Source organism: Tenrec ecaudatus, chromosome X, assembly GCF_050624435.1.
Source record: "Tenrec ecaudatus isolate mTenEca1 chromosome X, mTenEca1.hap1, whole genome shotgun sequence".
NCBI lineage: Eukaryota > Metazoa > Chordata > Mammalia > Afrosoricida > Tenrecidae > Tenrec > Tenrec ecaudatus.
In genome coordinates, this window is record NC_134548.1 from 13,072,663 (window position 1) to 13,096,564 (window position 23,902).

At 45.9% G+C, this 23,902-nt stretch overlaps 1 protein-coding gene across 1 annotated transcript; it reads right to left on the bottom strand.

The window, feature by feature from the left end:
• Window positions 1–546: 546 nt before the first annotated feature.
• On the bottom strand, window positions 547–21,331 carry RBBP7 (RB binding protein 7, chromatin remodeling factor). Its single transcript, XM_075538219.1, has 12 exons — window positions 21,038–21,331; window positions 20,101–20,245; window positions 16,252–16,397; window positions 11,960–12,133; window positions 10,819–10,934; window positions 7,292–7,452; window positions 6,434–6,560; window positions 6,220–6,297; window positions 5,565–5,641; window positions 4,599–4,656; window positions 2,796–2,906; window positions 547–1,001 (listed from the first exon to the last, which is right to left on the bottom strand). Exons 1-12 carry the CDS (start codon window positions 21,051–21,053, stop codon window positions 933–935), a joined length of 1,278 nt encoding a protein of 425 aa, XP_075394334.1. The 5' UTR covers window positions 21,054–21,331; the 3' UTR covers window positions 547–932.
• Window positions 21,332–23,902: the final 2,571 nt, after the last annotated feature.

Here is a 23,902-nt window from a genome sequence, read left to right on the forward strand (position 1 = left end):
ACACATATACAATCCTGTAAAGAGGGTTCAGCATTGCTTGCTTTTTTGGCAATTACGTAATCCATTCCAGGTAGAGGCAAACTGTAGGAAGCTAGCTCATCTCCTTGAGCGAACCCCGCTATAGAAGCAAACAAATTTTCATTGTGGGGGAAAGCAAGCCAGGGTTTTAAACTAAGTGAGGACTAAATAAGTTCTGGGTCCTAGTAAACCCTTAGTCCAAGGGACTAACGGGCCACATAATCATCAGTCTTCACAATGCTGAAACCAAAACTAGATGGTGCCCAGACATCTATGACTACCACCTGCTCTGGAAAGGATCCTATTACAAGGTTCTGCTCTGTAGCCTTCAATGCACCATAAATAACTGTCCCCTCACCCCCATTTTGCATTAGGACCATTTGCTCTGGAGAGCAGGGGAATGCATTGGCGATGTGTATATGTACAATTGCATCTTATGGAGGAAAACAAAATTTACACTATTCAACCTTCACCCCTTTCTACGCACATACAATTAAGTAGCATGCTTGTAAAAGAATAGTACACGAGTTATTTTAAAACTTTATTTTTGCAAAGCCAATCAATCAAGAAGTGTTGGGAGGGGAAAAGTGTAAAAGTTATTTTTGCATATTCAGGAACAGCAAGCACTTAGTTCAAGAAAACAACAAAGACTTCAAACAGTGGAATCAAAAAGCGGCAGGACCCTAATTACTTGGATTTGACAATGAAGGTGATGCTCTCTTAAGTAACATTCCGCTTTCTTCCCTAACAGCTACAGTATGATACAGTATGCAATAGCTCACTTGAAAGTGCTAGAATCAAGGGTAAAGAATGCCATGCCACCCACTCAGGTTTCCTACTATACAATGCCGTTTTGGCGCTCAATAAGGCAAGCATTCATGGAGCATTCAACAGAAAAATTTCTCGGGCTTGCTTTAAGATCCTTGCCCCTCCAGTTCCGATGTAGCGACATCCGACTCTTCATCATTGTAGATATTCTCAGCCTGGAGAGCAGCACCAAATAAACATGTTGGTAAAACACCCATGCATAGTCTTATGAGCAGTTGAGAATCAAATTTGAAAAAAAAAAACACAAAAATTTGAGAATCCTGTCTAACCAGAACTTGGGACTCACCGATTATTGTTTCAATACCAGGACATACTGGTGGATTTACTGGCCAGTTACATTTTGCAGACTTTCCAACAAATACAAATAATTGGATGAGAAAGATAGACTAGTCTCAAAATTTAGGAGGTCCCCCAACACTGCAGACACAGTGCACGAACTGTGCTCAATTTGACTCCATCACACTAGGGCAAAACACTGAGGGCATGCAACAATGCAAGGAGAGCAAAGTAATGAAATCCCCAGGGAATACCAAAAAGACAAGACAAGACAGTGTGGCACCCCCATCAGACTCGACTAGAAAACACTCGTAAAGGTCAACAAATAGACCTTGAACTATTTATAGGCCTTTCCATTTTTTGTCAGTGGCTTTTATTTCGTTTGTGTTTTTATAGTTTTGTTTGGCGTTGCCTGGTTTTTGTGCTTATTAATGCCTCTGCATGTCTACCTAGATAAAACAGGAGGGATAAACAACTTGGAGGCAATAACAACAGGACCGATGGTTCTGGGGAGATACAGGAGAAGGGGAGGTGGAAGAAACCAACCGAGGGACAAGGGAACAACTAGTGAACTAAAATCAATGGAGAGGATGCCTAGTGGGGCTTAATCAACGGCAATGTAGCAGCGAGGAATTAATACACCCTGATGAAAGCCGAACATGATGGTGGGATGGAGAGAGTAAAAGGAAAGGAAAGAACCAGGAGGCAATGGACATTTATAGAGCAGGCGTGTACACATGTAAATGTATTTTTTATAGAACGAGAATAGATCTATGTACTTAAATCTTTGTTAAAAATTAAGATGGCAGGTGAACATTGGGTCTTGACTCAAGTATTCCCTCAACTCAAGAACACTGTTCTAATAATCTGACATTTTGTGATGCTCACCTTCCCGACAAGATTGCTGAAGACAAAATGGGTGCATAAGCAAATGTGGTGAAGAAAGCTGATGGTGTCTGGCTATCAAAAGATAGAGCATCTGGGGTCTTAAAGGCTTGAAGATAAACAAGTGGCCATCTAGCTGAGAAGCAACAAAACCCACATGAAAGAAGCACACCAGCCTGTGCAATCACAAGGTGATCTATAACTCATCAAAGGTTCATGAGGAAGGGGGGAGAGCAGAGAAATGGGGAGCTGTTATCAGTGGCTCAAGTGAGAAGAGAATGTGCAAATGTGCTTGACACACTGGTTGAATGTATGGATTGTGATGAGATGTAAGAGCCTCTGACAAAAATATTTAATAAAAAAAATAGGAGGTCCCCATGTTACTTATCTACTGACACCCTAACTTTTTGCATCTGCCAGCAGTGACAGTCTGGCCCTGCTGAAAGGGTTCGGTAGCAACAAAAGACCTTCAAAAGGTCAAGTGCTTCATGCTCATCATCATGCTACTGACTGCCTTGACATTTCCTTTCCGGCCATGACAGCAGACAAGGCACCGTGACTACTATGCAGTCATCAACAATGGAGCCGAAGCAGCACCTGCGCTTACGCAGTTAGCGCCAACAAACAGCCTTCTCCCCACCTGCAGATGCCAGCGATGCTGGAGAACAGATGCCCTGGTACTGAGGTAAAGACTGTAAACACTGAGTCTAATCAGCACCTGCACATCAACACAATTTCTGCCTGGATCACCAGTAAACTAAGATGGGGAAGGGAACATTTTTGCTCACCATTTGCCATATTTGCATGATATTATCCTCAGACACAGAGCAAATCACCCATGGCTCATTGGGGTTCCAACTGAAGTCGGATATCTTGGCGGTGTGGCCTCCATGAATAAACTGTTCAGAACAGAAAAAGCAACACACACACAAAAAAACAGAAAAAACCTTGTCTCATACATGGTTATGCTAACACAACCCTCACATGCACTAAGGAGTTTTAATGGTTTAAGTTTGTTTCATACTGTTTGTGGGGGGGGGGGTCCCTAGGGGTTTGAAGGAAGGAGTTACAGATCTGTCTCTGACCACTCTGCGGCAGAGGTGATGAGATTCATTCACTAAAGACTATTTTGCTGTATCTGCTTTCTCTTTGTGTAGCCATATGTTACACAGAAATACCCATCTGTGTTTTAAATTGTACCAATGGTTTGTGCTAAATTTGCCTCAAGCAAATCTAACACTGGCGCCATTTTCAATAGTGAGTGCTCACTCTGCCACATTTTGGTCCTCCCTCACAGTACTTCCAACTTTTCCAGCATGCGACTGAACACTTCAGAAAGGACAGTATAATTTCTTGTACTGGGAAACTAAAATGAAAAAAAAAATCCTGCGATCCACTTTACTGGGCTGGGGCAGAGGCCTGGAACTGAGCACAAATCATTCTCCGGGTCTGCCTGTCCACTTTGCTATCCTTCTAGCCACAGAATTTCTAGTTCATGTTACATAACCCCCACCCTCCTCTGCCATCCTGAATCATATTTGAAGTGGAGACCCTGGGCAGCAGGTGAATTCTCTCAATAAAGCTGTTAGCCAAGTAAGTAAATAAAGAAATGCAAACAGTTGGCGAAAATGAGCAACCCTGGATCTAGAAACTACTTAAAAATGAACAAAACACAGCTTTTCAATACACCCTGGAAAAGGGGGGCACCAGGCACCGATTCTGTAGGGCAGCAGTTTGTGGAGAAACCTTGCATTCTTTGCGGCAGAGCAACACCTGGGTTTACTCCTACGGGCCTTCTGTTCACCTCTAACAACTGGTGGCTGGCCAGAGCAAAGGCTGGTGCCTTGCAAAATGGCAGGTGAGACCTGGAAGCCTTAGCTTGGAAATACTGTGGAAGAGGACCTAAAATATGGCAGTGAGCACTATTGGAAAATTGGCACCATTAGATTTGCTTGAAGCAGATTGACCACCCTCTTAAAAAAACTACAGAAATATTACATTAAAACCAATGAGAAATATGTACACCCCCCCTTTTTTTTCAGGATCTCAGACTACTTTTAAGTGGAACACCTTAAAAACCCACTGGGCTGGGAATTCCCCATCAGCATTCTGGAACGTGGCAGACAGCCCCTGCTTGTCCTTTACCATTAGGTAAATTTAAAAGGAATGTCCCACTTGGTGATGCCCCATAGTTAGCGCCTTCACTTGCTACACCTGCCTCTTGCTCTAAAAACACACTGTCCCCGAAGTCGACTGACTCAGTGACCCTATAGGACACAGTACACCGGTTCCATTAGGTTCTGGGAAGCAGATTCATTTTTCTCTCCCAAAAAAAGTGTAATGAAGAGCTGCCTGCATTTCCAATAAATGATGAACCATAATAACAGTAACGTTTAGGGTGCCCATTTTGAAATCATTTGTAAGATCTAGAACTTGGTGTTCTGCTGTGTGCAGCTTCACCAACAACAAATACGCTGGCAAAATAAGAGCTAGCACATGAAGTTCTGACTCATTCTCAAGATAAATAGACCAATTACAAATAATCCCATCTGCAGCCTGCACTCATCTTGTAGGAGAAAGTCAACATGTACCAGGAGTTCTGGAGGCCCGTCTTCCGCATCTTCCGCTGACTGCTCTTCTCCAATTTTACTATAAAGACAGAACACAGCGCTGTGGTTATTGCCATCCCGGAAGCAGAAACGTCCAAATGCCAGTATCCCCAAAGAAAGGGCACCTTAAAATGCATGTAGAAGCACATACACAAAAATACCCAGACGTGCCCAAACCCTAAACCACCTATTTCCACACAGACAGCACTAAGGGCTTCTTTCTATGTGAATTATTTTTGGTAGGAGGGCAGAATAGTATACTCTCTACAAATATGCCATGCCGAGTTCACAAGTGAAGCAACAGGAGGGGGCATTCGTATTAAATTGCCAGTAGTCCAAAGTGATCTTGCTCATCATCAAATTACAGCCAAACACTGCTGGTAACATCTGCTGGAAAAGCTGCCACAGTCTTCCCAATGATTAACATCTCGTTCTCTCTCTCCTTCCATTAAGCTAATCAAAGAAACCCAGATATTTCAGACTATAACCAAAACAAGTTCCTCTTCCCTCGGTCCTCAGTGCAATTGCTAAATGACTGTTTTGATCCTTCATTTTATCAAAGTGGATTTTCAGTACTAGCCAGCCCTTAATGAGTTATACGAAGGAATTATATAATGCCTGCAGGGAACATTGTTGGCATGTGTAGGAACGATGCCATTGCCAAGTCGTACAACTTCCAAACCCTGATGTATTCTACATGCCAACCGCACATTTTTGTCAGTTTTTAATTTGACAATTTTAAGGGGTGGACCTGAGGTCTCTATCCTGGGCACAGCTTTAGTCAAGACAGTACTTTGACATGTTAGTCCATGTCAAAGCAAGACGTTTCAAAGCACTGAACAGTTATACTCTTAATATTAGGCTTATTAAAGCGGATTAGTCACTTGTTTTTCTAGTTCCTGCATTATGGACTCTGTCTGATTAGCACATTCATGCCATCCCAGTTACCTTAAATCCCACACATTGAGGCGACGATCAGTACCACTTGAAGCCAGAATGGTTTCGTTATGGGGAGACCAGTGGACCTAACAATACACATTTGGAAAATACATTTAAGGAACCATACACCCCTTGATTGAAGGACATTTGCTCATCAGGGGCCTATTTTACTCAACCCATATCCCCTGACTCCACCCTACCTCCTTGTCCTTGCCTTTCAAGTACCCTGAAAGGGCCCATTCTCCTGGTATTGCTGCCATGAAGGTCACCTTTCTTAGTCCAGTGGGCTCAGGAGGGGTCCCGATGAGCTCCTCTGGCCCTATACCCTTCTCACCACATAAGCACTGAACCTCCTCAAAGGTCAGGTTTGCTTGTACAAAGTGGACCTCAGCCCGTGGTCCTGCCATGTTGGTATGCCTCCCGAAACCGAAGGGCCCCTGGACTTTTCTTGAAATGAATTCTAATTTGCAAGGCTTTATCTTCTACCTTAACTAGCCTCTCCAAAACTCTACTCTGTTTATCAATATAGTACAGCTTAGGGGCTTTTAAAAAATGCAGCACCACATGCCTGCCATATTATCTACAAGGGGGGGGGGTTATCACCTTACTCTTACCAAATGGTAAATGAAATCTGACATACAAATACCAGGAAATGTTTACACACCTGGAAAATCTCATCTTTATGCGACTCGAAGGTGTGGAGTTTTAATTTTAAATTACGCAGATCCCACAAAGCTACGGTCTGAAGGAGAGAGGTCACAAATGAAAATGAATTGATTTCTGGTCATTTACAGAAGACAAGGTTAAAACAACAGCTGGTAAAAAACCCCCAAGACATCTGTGTTTGTAAACATCAATTGTGAAAAAACTTCCAAAACCTTATCCGCTGAGCCTGTTGCCAGAATGAACTCGCTGTAGGGGTTGAAGGACAGGCAGTTGACCTCAGCTGTGTGGGCATCCACCAAGTGGCTTGGCTTGGAGGTGGTGTTGGACCTGGTGTCCCATCTAAAACACAAGACATAAAAAGCCCGTCCCCATGAGGGAGAGTGGCTATCTGGCCCACCACCCCAGTCTGCTGCTCTAGGACACAGCGGCACTCACTCACCCTGGTGCCGTCTCAGGAGCCCACCTCCAAACAGTGGCCAAGCAAGCAAGAAAGGACTGGGAGATTCACACTTCCAGCAGTCCAGTGACACATTCTAACCCTCACAGCCAACCACAGCTGTGATTGCACACACAAATAGTATAGATTTGTAGAGAAGAACCAAACCATTTGACCCCTACAACCAAGACTTTGCTGATTGTCTTGGCCTTGGTGATTTTTTTTAAGTTAAAAAAAAGAGCCGAAGCAGTTGGACGCAGCACAGGAGCATGCCCGGATCCAAGCACGGCCCCCATTACCCTCAACTGAAGTCACCCAGACCCCCCATTACCCTCAACTGAAGTCACCCAGACCCCGACTTTGGTATCTGCCAAGACCAGACAGGCGTCTTCATGGTCACATGTGGTTTTGATTTAAACAAGCACCTGTCTTGCTTCTTACAGCACAGCAGTCAGAAGGACACGAGGTACACCTGTGAAACTTAAATATCACTACACCTCTGAGACCTAGCTGCCTTTTTTTTTTTTAAAGCAAAGGCCATGACGTAACTCGGAAGAACTCAAACCAGAGTCCACAACCATTGCATAAGGGTCATTCAGGGCACCTGTCTCTGTCCCCCACCCCTCCACCTTACATCATAAGCTTCTGGTCATCGGCGACGGAGCCAAACAGAGACTCATGGAGCAGGTGCCAGGCCACGTCTTCCACCACAGCTGAATGACCAGTGAAGATTGCTTTCGCATCCACAATTTTGCCTTCCTTTGGTCCTGCGTTGATATCCCATAAGCAGACAGTCTAAAGGAGGAAGGGGAAAAGAACGAAGGCAGCGAGAATGAATGAAATATCACGCAGAGAGCCAGGTATCCAGCATCCTTCTCAACTGCACAACGCTGCACCGGGAGCTCACTAGCTCATCACTGAACACCCACCCACATCCTACAACCAACCCAGCCAGGGCAGGGCAGACTGGTAATCAAGAGTACAAAATCAAAAAGGGGCCCGCCATAAGAAGAGAAAGCTGGCTTGTATGAGTCTCTCTCACTTCAAGGCAGAAGTGACTACAGCTATCAGGGCTCCATTTGGAGATAACACTGGCCCCCAAGCCCAAGGAGAGAACACGGAAATGACGAGAAAGCCCTCAGTTCTTATGGGAAAAGGCAGCAAAGTGAGCAGGCAGCCATTCTCACCCGGTGGCTCAATGTTAGGAGGTAGTTCCAGCTCCATTAAGGAGCAGTAGCATGAATTTGAATTCCACAGACGGGTCTGAACACCATCTCTTTTCCAACGACTGTCTCTGAAGAGGTTTCTTGGAACAAAGCTATTTCTTAGTAAATGTCAACATTTATGCAATACACACGCTCCCGTTATCTCCATCGTGACTGTAGGCCACTGGGCCCATTCCCTCTCCTAACAAACTTGCCAGGCAGAGTAGAAATGCTGCAGTTTCCTAAGCTGTAGGAGCCCAGAACGGGGGCCCAGTGGCACAGTGGGTTAAGCACTTAGCTGCAAACGGAAGAGAGAAGTCGCAGTCTGCTTCCATAGAAATGAAAGCCTTGTGGGGCTGCATTCCTCTGCCCCAGGGAGTCACTGCGAGACAGAACCCCCTTTGCTGGTATACAGCGACCACCACTTGCTCTTTTTGTGTGAGTTGCAGGGGAGCTCTATGGCTTAACATTTTGGTTAGCGGGAAAGTACTTAAAACACTCCTCTTCGGTTGCTACACCAAAATCCAAATACAGAATCTGCAAGCATTGGAGGAGGAGGAAGAGGAGGAGCCCTAGTGGTGGAGTGGTTTCGCACAAGGTCAACAGTTTGAAATCGCCAGCTAATCCCAAGAAAGATTAGCTTTTTATTCCCAGCAAAGAGTTAGTCTGGGAGACCCACAGGGGGCAAGTTCTATCCTGACCTGTAGGGTTGCTATGAGTCGAAACCGACTAGATGGCAGTGAGTGTTGGGTTTGGATTTTGAGGAGAGAGGATTGCACAGAGCCCCCCCCCCACCTGTCCCCTGCTCCTCTCCTCATAAAGGATCTGCCTGCATGGTGCCTGCCACATGGAATGTCCTGGGTCATCGGCTACCTAGTGTTCTAGTTTTTCTTGACCAGGTGTCTTCACAAGGTTCCACCAACCAGCTGAGGAAAGCCCTTCTCCTTCTTGGGAGCTTGGCCACATGTACTTGGAGGGAAGTTGAAGGAAAATCTTTCTGAGCTACCTGACCCAAAGCCCTTTCCTTAAGTTCTTTTTCTGCTTACGCTAGCCAGGAAAGTTTTGGTTGCATACAACTAAAAGACCTTGACTAGGGCAATCACGTACTTTCCAAATTCCCAACACTAAAAAAAAAAAATCATCAACAAAAATATAAGGTGTCGCATGACAGACCCTGCATCAGATGCTAAGAGGACAGACTAAAGAAGACAAAGCTACCATAACTTAAAATGCCATCCAGGACCAAGACTAAACAAATGTGAAGCTTCATGAGGAGGCAATAGTTTTTTTCACTATGACTTCAAAAATACAATCATCAGAAAGAAAACTAAACTGAAATTCACCAAATTAGATTTTGGCGCTCCAACTGACATTGAGGAGAAGACAACACACAGATGGGGAAAACACTTGCAAATCAACTACCCGATAAGGCACATGTCACATATACACAGGTCCAAATTGTAGAACACTCACAACTCAATAAAACAAACACAAAGAACCCAATGAAATATTGGACAAAGGATCTGAACAGCCACTTCTCGAAAAATGTACAAATGGCCAAGAGGCACATGGAAGGATGCTGCTCCATAGCATGAGCCATCAGGAAAATTCTAATCAAACCACAATGAAATCAACACCCTGCACAACCCTAGAACGGCTGTAAGCATACAGACAGAAAATACCAAGTGTTGGTGAGGAAGTGGAGAAACTGGAACTGCTGTGATAATGTGAAGTGAAGCCACTGGGGCGCAACCTGGCATAAAAAGTTAATGTCCATAAACCCTACTGAGGGGATCAAACAACAGAATTGTATGTGAATGGAAATATTGAATGTGTAAGATATGGCCAAAATAAGTAAGAGTTCCTGGGAGGTAGGGTGGGGGTGAGAGGGGAGAAAGGGGAGCTAAAATCAAGGAGTTCAAGACAATGTGTTTCTGAAACTGATTTTGGAATGTTATGAAATTTGTACGAGCTCCCAATAAAATGATTAAAAAATAAGTCTACATAACATAAAAAATGTTAATGTCCACAGAAAAATTGTACACAAATGTTCTTAGCAACATTCACAATTGCCAAAAAGCATTAAGAACCCAATGTCCATTAAGTGAAGAAGAGATACACAAAATGTAGCCTAGATTCCCTAGAAGAAATCAACATCCAGTCAAAAGGAACAACGTCCTGATCAATGCTGCAACATGAACTGTGAAAACACTAGGCAGCCAGAGACTGTCCCATTTACAAGAAATACCCAAAGCAGGCAAATCTATAGAAACAAAAGGTAGATTAATGGTTCCCAGGGTCTGGGGCAGCAGTTCTCAACCTGGGGGTGGCAACTCCTTTGGGGTTGAATGACCGTTTCATAGGGGTCACTTGATTATCACAGTAGTAAAATGACAGCTTTGAGGCAGCAACAAAAATATTTTTATGGTTGGGGTCACCACCACATGAGGGTCTATATAAAAGGGTCGTGGCATTAGGAAGGTGGAGAACCACTGGTCTGGGGGAAGGGCCAAGTGAGATGTGCTACTAGGCAAAGGGTTTCTTTTTCAGACATCTTAGAAATGTTCTAGAATGAGATGGTGGTAGTCGTACAAATTTGTGAATATATTAAAACACCAAAAAAGGAAGCAAAAATAGAAAAAACTAATTTGTAATAATCGGCCCCCCCACCCACCCACTGTAGCTGTGACAGCTTTGTGTCATCCCCGCCCACCTTGCCTCAATTCTAAAGCTGCTTCAAGAGCAGCTTGAACTGTGACACGGTTGCATGGGGCTATTTTGAAAACCATTGCTCTCAACCGGCAGCAGTGTTCTCACCATCTGCAGCACCAGCAGCATCTCGGTAAACCTTTCCTCTACAGCACTTACCAATGCAGACTGCTCATGACACTCCGTGTAAACCCCGCAAGCCCCGCTATCTACAATCTGAGCAAGGTAGAAAGACCCTATTTCTCACATGGTCATCAGAAGCGCTCAGGAGATGGCCACTCAAGTTAGAATTCCAGGAGAGACCATAGCCTTCCTTCTGGTGACCTCTCAAGCGAAGATCAGGATTACACTCTCCACTTGGATCTAAGGAAAAATCCAGAACACCATTAAGCAACTAAGTCATTATCTGTTTATTAGAACAGGTGGGAGTCGTAAACCCACCCCATTTATTGTAATATAACGGGGAAAGCAGGGTGCAAGAACAGACCCATATTTGAAAAAGCAGATCTTGGTGCTTCTTTTTAAGTACTCAGTGCAAACCAGGCCTCTTAACATTCAATGTGAAAGTAATTTCTTTGGAACCCTGCCGCCCCCCCACCCCCATATTATGCCCAACATAGAAATACTGAAAATGATGCTATCTACAGTTTTGGTGGGTGGTGGTGACCGCACCACATGCCCTCACAGGTCAGTTTGTGTGCCTTGTTGGTGGGTCTATTTCTGCCGGGGACAGCCAATCAAGGCTGGTCAGTCCTTATCTATCTCCAGGGTAGACCGCAGCCTTAGCGAACCCCAACCCCAAGGGCATGTGGCCCTCAGAATGTTCTATATGTCTCTGTCTGATGAAGCTGTGTATGCCCCGAGCAATGAGGCCTGCTGTAGCAGCTTCTTTTCAAAACCTGTTAGAGGATTGTTTAGCAAGATTCATGAGGTACTTGAATTTGCTCTTGGGGTTCTGGAGTTTCTGGTACTCTGGCTGGTTGCCCAGTAAGTGGTGCCTTCATGACCCACTCCAAAAAAACTCAACTCAGACTCAAATGGACTGCCCTGGATGAGACATTTAGCGCATATCCCTGCAGTTGGCTGCTAAGACAAATCATGTCCTGGTGGCCCCAGGCAGGGGAGAACCCAAAGTCTGGGTCTGATCTTGCGGGGCACTTCACCTTTTCTTGCTGCCTTTGCTCTGTATCCTGTGTTGCAATAAACTTTGGTTGTGGGGTAACCTGCAGCTAAATCTGAACTCTGGAAAATAACTGAACACAGGACTATAAAAACAATTTTAAACCTTCAAAAGCCTCAGCGGATACAACTTTGGCCTTAAAACAACTACCAATTTGAATCAAGAAAAAAAAGCCTATTAGTAACAGTGTGAATTTATCATCACGTACCAGGTTTAGCAGGGTGCTTTGTATAGTCAAACACCAGCACGTCAGAAGATGGAGTTTTCGTTGCAATAATGTGAGGATTCTGCGGCATGTAGCGAGCACGGTTCACTTCACCTTCATGGTTAATCTTAATTTCACATTCAATTTTCCCTGTTACGGAACCAAAGCCGCCAAATTCTAACATGAGGAAATAAGCAAACACATACAGTCCAAGATTAAGATTCACAAGACAGCTCAGCCACTGAACAAGAAATTTGAACCCAGTGATGTATACTACTAACTGGGGACACCCCTGCACACACCCACCGTCCACCTGCCACCAGGGGGTGATTTATCCTCAAAGCCTATTTTCATTGGAAAATATTAATAGCTATTTCGTGCAAATCAATTTGGTTCCATCATGGAAGTACAATTTTCTTCTGCTTGAAGGATGATGTATTTAGTGAAATCTCAAAATAACCACAAATTAAATATACAACAGCTCTTTAGTTCAAAGCCAATTCATTTGGAAGCACTGTAGTATCAGTGTCTTATTTGAGGTTTCATTAAAAAGAGGTGATTTCAGCACTGGGAATATGAACATGCCTTGAGTCTAAAACTCCTAAAATCATAAATCTCTATTCACTCTCAGCAAGACAACACCTAAAATCCTAAATCTCTATTCACTCTCAGTCAAAGGCCAAACAGCCCTACCCCCACACCCCCACCCAGATAGGACATTTGATTTAACTGCTAGGAAACTGCCACAGCAAAAACAAGAGGACCAAGTCCTCCACCTGGTGGGGCAAAGTAGGTTACGTATTGGCCTGCTAACAGCGGGATCAGCAGTTCAAACCCATCAGCTGTTCTAAGTTTGAAACAGGAGGCGATCTGCTCCCGTACAGATGTATTGCTTCTGACCCCAAGGAGTAGTGTGCTACTCTGCCCTGTCGGGCTGCCAGGAGGGGGTAGTAACCTCGCCATCGGGCCTATAAACCAGACTATAGTCTTAAATAGCAATGGTCAACAACAAATAAGAACCCTCTTGGTAAAGGAACAGAGCCACATAACAAACCCACCACTGTCCGAGAAGCTGCCAGATGTTAACAGAAAGCACAAACATCTATACAGTCTGAGCAAACAGGACCCAGCCATCTTAGGAGTTTTCAGATGCTCTGCTCTGATTTTTCCTTGATCTATACTGGCACCTTTCTGACCTGTTGCTTAGTTCACCCTGTGCTCCAGGCCAGGAAGCACTACTGAAAAACCCAATGCGGCCAGGCAGGGAGGGAGTCAAACCACTTGCTCAGGTCCTGGAAGACAGCAGAAGAGCTGAGTGGCTGGGCTCTCTGACAACTATCTCAAGGGCAAGTGCAGGTCAAGTCTCCATATGGCTGCTCCATGAATCCTGTCATGCTCACACACTACCTCCGCTGCCGCCATTCTCAGGACAGCCATACCTGCCATTGTCCCAGCACTTTCCTTTGCTCTATCATGCCTACCGAGAGCTTCAGCCTTTGTAAGAATCCACCTCAATCCTTTCTCCTCCTACCCTGCGTCCCCTCCCCCCCGCCCCACCGTTTACTACCAACCCCCTCCCTCCCTCCCTCTTTGTGGACTCCAGGGTTCCAACTTTTTGCTCTAAAGACACGCAGGTTTCCCAAGCCCTTTAGCCAGAACTGCTTTTTCCTAGCCACAGCTCTCCTCAGTGCAAACCTAGGGCTTTGTATACTTCAACTCAAACAACTCACAAAGTTGAAAGTCATTACATTAATGGACAAAAGTCATTAAATTAATGGGCAAAACTGTACTCATTTGGGAATGTTATAACCCAAACTAAAATCATGCGGATTTGTTTGAGCCCCATTAGAATGCAAGGCATGTCCCTTGGAGAACGTGATGAATACAAGTATTTGTATTATAGAGACCAATTGTTAACCTGACAGTCCAGTAAGTGCCTACTTTGAAGATACAAACATTCAAAACACGTTGATCACAGAAAAGGATGCACAAACGTGATACCAACCCCAAATACCAGTCATGCACAAGGGAGTGGTAAAGTGGGTCTTTTAAAAAAAAAGTTACATTATTTCACGTTGACAAGGACCACTGCATAAAGGCAAGGATCACCATGGTAGATCGGCACTCCCACAACTGTCCGAGAAGACCTGTTGAGGATGTTCACCACAGCCATTTGTAAGAGCAAAGCCACCAGCCATATTCTACCTGACCCTTGGCTGAGAGACGTGATAGAGTTTACTCACAATGGAATATCACACATGTTAGAAGAATGAGCTAGACCTCGACATGGCCCACCTGAAAAAGGCTGAATGAAAAGAGCCATAAAACCTTATGCATGATTGAATAATAAAAACTCAGCAACCGAAAATGACCATACATCCATTTATAAGTGAAGGGCAGCAAGGAGAAATGGGGTAATGTGCGGTAGAATTTGTGGTCTTTTATTCTGACAAAAAAAATCAGGTGTACACTGGCAAAGGTCAGTAACTATTAAATCATGTGGGCGTGAGGAAGGCATAACACCAGAGATCTGGTCCCCTGCCCCTCACCTATCGAAGGATACCTGAACTGTGATTGACTCCTGGCCAACTCAGGAAAACATGGCCCTCAAAATGTTCTTTGTGCCACTGATGAACTGACGGCTTTGTAGTGTGCACCTGGAGCACTGGACCATGCTGTACCTGTTTGTCAGGGCTGCTTTGTACCAACATCAAGACTGACACAGCACATCTAGTTCCACTGTTGTGGAGTCCCTTGCCTCAGTTGTCATGGCTGGCTGTTAGCAGGGGGTGACTGGAAGTTGGCCCTCCCCACTCTCTGTGACAACCTCTGGTCCGAAACCCACACCCACTTTCTTCGCTGCAGCTCACCATCAGAAACAGCACATCCTGTGCGACCTTGGACACCGAGCCTGGGGCCGGCCCCTCCTCCGAGCCCATGTACCTTGTCCCTGCTGCTTTTGTGCTCTAACCATCACTAAAACTCAATTTAGCCATGACTCTTAATTTGCTATTGAGTCTCCCAAAGCCGTAGCAAAAATCACAGAACTTGGAGCAATCATGGGAATATTAAAATGAAGGTTGAATGTATCTCAGAGTGGGGAGAGGCCCAAAGCTTCCATGGTTATCCCCACCTCAACCTCCCATCCATTTCCCCTCCCAGAACACCCACGATGAGCTGGGTAGTGCAGAGCCAGCTCAACTTTTACAAAATCAACCACTGGAATAATGGAAAATACTGGGAGGAGGTGCAATTCGTCAGAGCAATTCCTCAAAGGCTGAAAGGGACTGTAAAGTGCTGTTTTCACTGCATTAGGTATTTTATGGAACTTGAGCATCTGACTTTCACACTCAGGGTCCTGAAAACAATTCCCCAGAGGTATCAAGGGACCACTGCATATGACTCCTGGTTTTGTTTTCTATGCATATGCCAATCTTAATGATTACTTTAAAAATGAACTATTAAAATTATACATTGGGTAAATTTCTGAGATTAAATGCTGGGTCAAAAGATTCGTATACCGTGTTTTTTTCTGCATTTAATTTGTGGAGAATATACACAGGAAAACATCTATCAAGTTAATAGTTACTGCACGTGTCATTTAGTGTCAACTGACTATTCTTTGAGTTGTGCGAATATTCTCTTCCTTTTCAGTTGTTCCCCCCTATTAATAGATCAACACCCCCTCCAGGTGCACTTCTTTCCATTTGGTGTGGTCAAGGTGATCCCACAGAGATCTAAAAAGAACACAGTGCTCAAAGCAGCCTTTTAAAGAATTAGTCAAGCTAAACAAAAGGTACTGCTTGGTTTTAAGATGACTTCAGAGAATATTTTCGGTTTATAGTTTGAAGATCAACTTAGGTTAACGGTTTCAAGGGTTCACACCCCCCCCCAATGACTCCAGAATGTCTGGAGTCCATGAGAAGTTGAAATTCTAATCTCTATTTCCCTCGTTAAATTGCCCTTATCTTTGATCAGAATGCTCAGTAATGTTAGGTGGACACCATCTAGTTCTGGTCTCGAGGCAAAAGAAGTTTCAGAAAAGGCCATTAGCTACATTCCTTGATTTTAAGGCCCCCAGGCATTACATAAAGGAGGTAGAGCAGAAGCACTAGCTATATTAGGCCAACTAACTGTTATGTCACATGAAACCCTGACTCTACCTCTACTCTCAGGCTCCAAACCAAGAGATGTTTGGTTATATGTCAGTATAAAAACATTAAAATCGGGATTCTTAGCAAGAGGCATACTCATACTGCCTTCAACACCAATATTAGAATATATGCTGTACCTACCTCCCTTCTCACTGTCACAGTGGGAAGCATCAAACTGGGCATCATCATTCGGAATATGCACTCGAGCAACCACCAAGTGATTCTGCTCATCAGAAGTGTGGGTCCCCAGCACTAGCCAATGAAGAGCATAATCCTTTCCTTCTGGTCTGTTTAAACAAGAAAATCCATTACAGACCCTACAAGAAAGCTTCCGTTGTATTGCTAACAAATCAAGTCCAATCCTCCCCAAATACAAGCGAGTTTCACAAAGTTCATGGCATATGACACTAAGCTTACTGAAGTCCTCTTGCCCACTGTCATTTCTTCGACAAATACATCAACTGTGCACCAGCCTCACACTGTTGAAATGTTCTGATCTCTGACCCACCTCCTATCCCCAGACCATTGTGGTCACAGCACCCTTTCTTCTACCCTCAAAGAGCCATATTCCTCGCCTACCAAGTAGCAAGAGGAGCCCTACATTTTCCCGAGTAGCTTGTTGAGCAAGGTAGGCCCAGATAGGAGTCCATGCACCAAAGCCCATACTCAAATCATGACTTCCCATCTAAACTCTCTTGCCCATGTTATTGGGTGCTGTCAAATTAATTCCCAAAATCCTTGAATAAGGCAGAGTAGAATAGCCCCTTAGTTTCCTGGGGAGCAAGTGGTGTGCTGTTTGCAGTGAAAACCCTGAGGCTTATAGTTGCTCAAAGTGCCCACCAGGGTTCCTCCTGCTGCCCACAGCCCCATTTTGATACCCTGGATTTCTAGTCCCTGTAGTAAGAGTCAGAGAAAGAGAGTCAGAAAAACTGCGTGTAAATCCCAGTTCAAACTGAAAATAACTTTATGTGAGTGTGTACCTGACAATTTTCTGGCAGGCCGCATAGCCTAAAAAAATGGTTTACAAGTACCATGTGGCCATCCCTTATTTATGTTAATGGTGCTTAGAGGCTATGCAATATCTCAGATTTTTTTGAGGTCTTTGTTACCTGGTTGTGTCTTACATTGACACTGAAAAACCTATTAATACTGACAGCCAGGTGGCATAGTGGTTATATATATGTTGGACTGCTAACGGCACGGTCAGCAGTTCAAATCAACCAGCTGCTCCTGCTTGAGAAGGCAGGACTTTCTACTGAAGAGTGACAGCATTGGAAACCCACAGGGACAGTTCTACCCTCTCCTACAGGGTCGTTAAGAGTTGGAATGGAAAGGGTGAGAAAGGGGGAACCCATCACAAGATTGGAAATATGAAACCCCCTTCCCCAAGGGAACAAGTAACAGAAATGTGTGTGAAGGGAGACAATGGGCAGTGTAAGATATAATATATAATTGATCAAGGAAACACAAGGAAGGGCTCAAAATAGAAAATGTCTTGGAAATTATGGCAACATACGTACAAATATGCTTGATACAACTGATACATGGAATGTTGTAAGAGCTGTTAAGAACCCCCAATAAAATTGAGTTGGAACGGACTCAATGGCAACTAGAGTTTGAGTTTTGTTTGAGACAGACAGGCCTGAACTTGGCTTATTTCCAGGATTTTCTCATTTATGATCCCCACAACAGCAATCTTCAACAGTGTGCTAGCGCCCCCACCTCAGTGAGAAGGCTGACAAGTTGGGTTCTGGGCCCCAACACCAGACACACTGGTCCTGTGAAACAAAGGATTAGGAGTCTGAGGTGGCTCTCAGAAAGGTAATCCCATCTTAGAGGTCCACACTATACAGGGGAAAGAGCATGCACAAGGCAAGTGGGCAGAAGGGCTCTTCCATGGAATTTTAACAGGTAAAACCACTTAGGAAATTAATCTCCAGGAAATATACTCGACGAGGACCAACTAAGATATGAAAATAATAATCTGTAAATTATCAAGGGTTCGTGAGGGAGAGCGGCCGGGGGGTGGGGGTGGGGGTAAGAAATGGGGAGCTGGTATCAGGGGCTCAAGTGGGAAGAGAATGCTTTGAAAACAATGGCAGCAAATATGCTTGACACACTGGATGAATGTATGGATTGTGATAAGATATAAAAGTCCCCAATAAAATAAAAGCACTTAAGTAAAAAGAAAAATCTAAGTATCACTGTCATAGGAAAATAGAGTACTAAAATAAATATAAGATTTTATTAAAAAACAAAACTGCATCACAGGTAACATTTTAAAAAGGTCTTCCATAAGCTGCTAACATGGAAAATGTCATAGTGAATAGAGGCATACCTATCCCTAACCATCCATTTCTTGAAGTGGGGGGGGGGAGATGATGATGACAGATGACTCAGCATCAGCTGCAATCACCTGTGCCTTCATTACCCAGACTCTCCAGGAGCCATGTTATAACTGCTTGCAAGGTTAGCAGTTCGCAATCACCAGCTGCTCTGTGGGAGAAAAATGTGGGTCTCCATCCCATAGTCTGGGAAACTTAAACAGTCAAGAAACCCTCAGGAGTTCTACCTTGTAGTCGATGCCCTAATCAATTCTATGTCAGGGAATTTAGTTTTGAACAGCCAGCTCCATTAGCGTCTCCATGGACAACTCGCCACAAGTCACAAAGCTAAGTGGAAGCAGAGACAGGTTCCAACACAGGTCACTGACATTAAAAGCCCCTGCCTTTCTGGAAGGTGAATGCCAGGCTGCTAACTAGAAGGTTGGTAGTTCAAACCCACCAGCGGCTGTGGAGGGAAAAAAAAGGCCATCTGAAAGATTTATAGGCTCAGAAACTCTATAATACTTGATGACAGTGGATGGGTTTCTCTACTAACTCACAATAAGAGGTCCAAGAGAAGGTAGGTGGTTGAAAAGTTTTAAATCTGCTTTAACAAGAGAGAATTAAAAGCACGGCATGCTCCAAGCCAGCATCCCATCACGATGCTCCAAAAAAAAAAAATTTCACTTATGTCAGTGCTTCGAAGTCCCTATTATTAGGTTCTTGGCTACTCTTCCCAGACCTGAAAGTTTAACCCTTAGTTTTCCATTGGGATGTCCTCATCTGGGTGGAACTCAATGTTTGCATTGAGAGAACTGAGGCGTTTAAGAGTCATTTAATTTCACATGAAATTATAATCTGTCTCACACACCCACACGCAAAAAACCCTTTCTGGGTTAGTTTGATTTAAGGTGCACTGTCTGAATCCAATGCACTTTGAAAAATACTTAGATGGCGAAGATCCAGACAGAAATAGGCTCAGTGTATGAGAGACGGACACACTGGTCTGGGTTCTCCAGCCCACCCCTCCCCCCACTTACCTTATCAGCAGAAGGGAGATAAAGACTCTGGGTGCAGCTGCTGGTGTGAGGATTGAAACAACTAATGGATGCACAACTCCTCAAAGGGGACAAGCCCTGTTCCGGCTGCTTGAATTGTCTCATTATTACCCAGAGTAATGTCAGAACTAGCTGGAAGGATGGCTTACTTTCAGGAAGACAACCGGTAATCTCCGAAGTGTATTTCTTACCATAAACCAGTGAACACCTTGTCTTCAGTTAACTGCTGCCAAATTATTTTTTCAATCGCAAATTAAGTGCTTGTCTCAAGTGGCAGTTACATGGTATGTTCACATTAGAAAAATTCGTAGGGCCATCTACCTAGACCTTGATTGTCAATAAGGTGTAGTGGAAATGCATTAGTCTGATCATTATATGAAAACCCTAGAAACGTCAAATACCTTCTGTGTTTCCTACTAACATTATAAATTCTGTAACAGGTTTTTGCTCCCCTTGGAACAACTCAATCTGAAAAATAAAAACCAGCTATCATTTCACAAAAGGGCTACATTTATCACAGGCTCTCGGAATACAATGCTGCCAACTAGAAAATTCACAAGGGCAGTTAGGCTTTATGTAAATATTAAAAAGTTGTCAGAAACCCTTACTTAGTCACTTCAGGAAGCCACTGCACCGTAAGACTGGGCCACTGAAGAGCATGGGTCATAACCAGGTCATACAGAAACGGAGTATTCTTCTTCCAGATTTTATATTCTTCATTGATGACACGCTCCTCCACAGTATCTTCAAACACTGAGATTTGCAAAAAGACCACACACGATTAAGCGGCTGAGCGCTGGAAGCCACAATTTGCACTGCTACCGGAGGTCCTCTGAGATGGCCACACCTAATCAACTCGCGCCCCCCCCCCCCGCCCTCGCCGCCACCCCCGTCCTTGAATTGGGACACGGGAACAACAACAAACTGCATCTCCAGAACGTGGAGCGAATAGTAACACACCAGGAAGCTGTCTTTATTTATCAAATTTATTCGTGCACTCGTGTTGAGATCGATACCTTCTCCGCGTCTACAGAATTCGGTAATTTACCCGGCCTTCAAGCCGCGGCCGAAATGAGAAATTGTTGGGCCTCTTTCCGCACCTGTGCCAACCCGTTGGGGAAGAGAAATTCGCACGCAGCCGATAACCAGGGGCCCGCTCCCGGCAGCCCCAGCAGCGCCAGGCCCGTCTCCCACGCCGCCCGCGTGGGCAGCCATAGGCCCGCCCCGCTCCCGAAACCCCGAGGCCCTGGGCCGCAACCCGGAGGCGGTGGGCGCGTGCGCGCGGAGCTCGAGCCGCCGTTCCCGCGCCGCCGAGTCGGGGGCCCACCCCTGGGCCCCGCGCCCGGCTCCGGAAGTGCTCGGCGGCCTCTGCGCGGCGCGGCGGCCCGTCCCGCGCAGGGCCCTCAAGCGAGCGAGCGCCCCACCTCGCGCCGGCCCCGCCCCCGCTCGGCACGCAGATTCGCGCCTTTCCCCGACGCGTGCCGAGGCCCGGCGCGCCCGCCGCCCCCCGCAGCCCGGCGCGCGCCGCCCTGCAGGGCCTCTTACTCTCTTTACTCGCCATCTTGCGTCGGGTAGTTAGCCCCTTGTTGTCGCCTCGAACTCCCCTCTCAGCCGAGTGCAGTCCAACCGTAGACGCCCCTGCCTTTTCCAGGCGCGTCACGCACTTCAAGATCCGAAGCCTGAGCTCCGGCCTGCAGCCTGGGTGCTCCCCAGACGCCGCGTCTTTCTCTCCTGCCACTGGCGCTCCAGGTACCGAGGTCTGAGGCGCTCTTCTCGCTCTCTCTCTCTCCAAACTTGGAACGAGACTTTTCAACCCGCGCCTCTCAGCCCGCCCAGAAGGCTGAGCGCAGGCGCAGCTGCCCTGGGAAAAGTGAGAGGCGGCGAAGGGGCGGGCCTGGGAGCCAACGGCTTCTCCGCCTGGCCCAATAGGGAGAGGCAGGCCAGTCTCACGCAGTTTTCGGGGGCAGTTTTCTGGGGGTAGGCGGAGTGTTGCGCGGCAGGAAGTTGGTAATGCGCATGCGTGGGGCCCCGCAGGGGCGCTACCCGGGCCGGCCGCGGGGGTGGATGGGGGCGCGCGGGGGTGGGGCGAATAGAGGCGCGGTGTCCGGGGCTGCGCGGGGGCTGCAAGCCTCGGGCCAACAAGCCCTGGGGCCTCTGGGCGTGGTTGTTGGAAGCGGAGGCGGCGGGGGCGAGGGAAGGGGGGCAGGGAGCCTGGGGCCGCTTAGCCAAGGCAAGGCCAGAGGCAAAAAGGAATGTGGCCACCAAGGCCCAGGGTCTTAGGAAATGTTTTCAAAAAACTAGTGCGTGTCCCCCCTAGGCCCCCTCCTCCATTAATCCCGGCCTTGCAATTCTGTACACCCCGTAAGGTTTTAGACCAGCCAGATCAGGCCTGCAGACCCAGGTGGGCCGTGGTGGGCCTTGTCAGCGTTAAAGTAGCCTTTTGGAAAGGCCCAGGGCGTTTTCTGACTACTGAGCCACCGTGTTAGGCTGAACGTGAGGCCTGCGATGTCCCAGGCAGCCAGACTGAGGCCAACTGGAATAAAGTGCTCCTTTGTTCCCTGTGCTTGGGTCTCTAAGTTGGTACTCCGCGCCGCAGGACATCAAGCCCTGCCCCAATCCTGCTGAGTCGTTCTAGTTAGATACCTGGTCTGGGCCCCTTCCCTCCCACTACCCCCAGGACCAGAGCTGGGCTGAACCACTCTTAATTCCTTGGATCCCTGCTCCCTTCCAACCCGGAACTTGCTAGCCCAGAAGACGGAGGTGAACATTGGCTGCAAACCTGAAAGGGGAAAGGGGAAGCGGGAATGGAGAGGCAAAATCCAGGCCTTGAATCAGAGGGGGGCCACAGGCAAAGACTTATAGCAGGGCCTCTACGCTCTGCGAGAGCACCTTCTAAACGTGGTGCCTTGACCTTTTCCAAGTGACTTCCCCGCTAGTAACCTAGGGGGTGGACAAGAGAGTGCAGGTATTGTGGTGACGCCCACCTTTGTGATTTTGAGGGAACAAACCCAGAACTCACTGTCATTGATGGCACAGCACGTCTATGACCTTATATAGAAATGTACTATTTGGGAGCTCTGGTTTTCCATACATTTCCTTCACCTGTTCCTCCCCCACCCCCCTTCCCCCAACCAGAGAATGGACAGGAATCTTGTTGCTGGAGGCAGTGACTGGAGAGGGAAGAGAGTTGGAAGAAGTTGTTACTCTGTGCAGCCCTCTAATTCTCTCAAAAAAAAAAAAACAAAAAAAAACTCCACTGCCACCAAGTAGATTTGGGCTCAGTGACCCTATATTCTAGAACCTCAAAACCACAACAAAAACTAAACCAAATGCCATCAAGTCTATTCCGACTCACAGCGCCCATATACAATTAGGTGGTTATACATTAGGCTGTGATCCTCAAGGGCAGCAGTTTGAAACCATCAGACGCGCCTCAGGAAAAAGGTAGACTTTTTTTACTCCCATTAAGAGTTACAGAGTCAGGAAGCCAGATGTATAGTCTCTGAAACTCAAAGAAGCAGTTCTACCCTATCCTCTAGGGTGGCTATGAGTCATCCTCGACGTGATGGCAGGGAGAGATGAGAAAATCCGAGCCTGTAAACCTTTTATGAGAGCAGGATAAACTCAAGGCATGGGGTCAATTCTGCTCCACCTCATCTTTGTCCTCCTGAACAGTTGGTGGGTTTCTGAACTGAGACTGCAGTTACCCAACACAGACCGGGCAAGCTTCATCTTTAAAGCTAGTAAACTTTTTAAACTTTGCAGCCATTGGTTCAATTCTGCACTGGGTAAAACAGATATTAACAATGCAGACCAATACGCTTTCAGGAAAACCTTATAGATGCTGACACTTGAATTTCATGTAATTGTCACGTGTCACAGAATTACCCTTCTCCACCCCTCCAATTGATTACCAATCTAAGAACCATTTATAGTACCCAGGCCATGCCAAAACACATTGAAAGTTAGTTTTGGCCCACTGACCTTGGTCTAGAATAATTGTGTCTTATTCTATGGGAACCTGCTCTGCTGCGGAACAAGGAAAGGCTGGGCTGAATTTCCCAGTCTCCCTTTAATACAATTTACTCATTTCTGATGGATAGGCAAGATTTCCCAAGCCGATTAAAGGTTCACAGGACAAGAAATCTTGCCAGCCGATATGGGTTTAAAATCTTTATACTGCTTACCTGAGGGCAGAGAATGAAATACAGAACAGATAACTTAGGAGTTTCAGAAAATATTTGCCTAGTTGTTGCTGTACACAAGGGTGAACAGCATATTTCATTCACTGATTTTTGCTGGATGTTTTTTTGTTCAATTTAATCTGTTGATTTCATTTCACTTTCTCAGGATCATTTCACTTTCTCGGGATCCTTTCCCTATCACGTACTTTTCATACACACACAAAAT

What these genes read in the sequence shown, in the direction of transcription:
- RBBP7 (XM_075538219.1), bottom strand. An exon ending in CAACAGGCTCAGCGGATAAG is followed by an intron (nt 6,298 to 6,433) that starts GTTTTGGAAGTT and finishes TCTCTCCTTCAG; the next exon opens with ACCGTAGCTTTGTGGGATCT. An exon ending in ACGGGCCTCCAGAACTCCTG is followed by an intron (nt 2,907 to 4,598) that starts GTACATGTTGAC and finishes TGTTCTGAACAG; the next exon opens with TTTATTCATGGAGGCCACAC.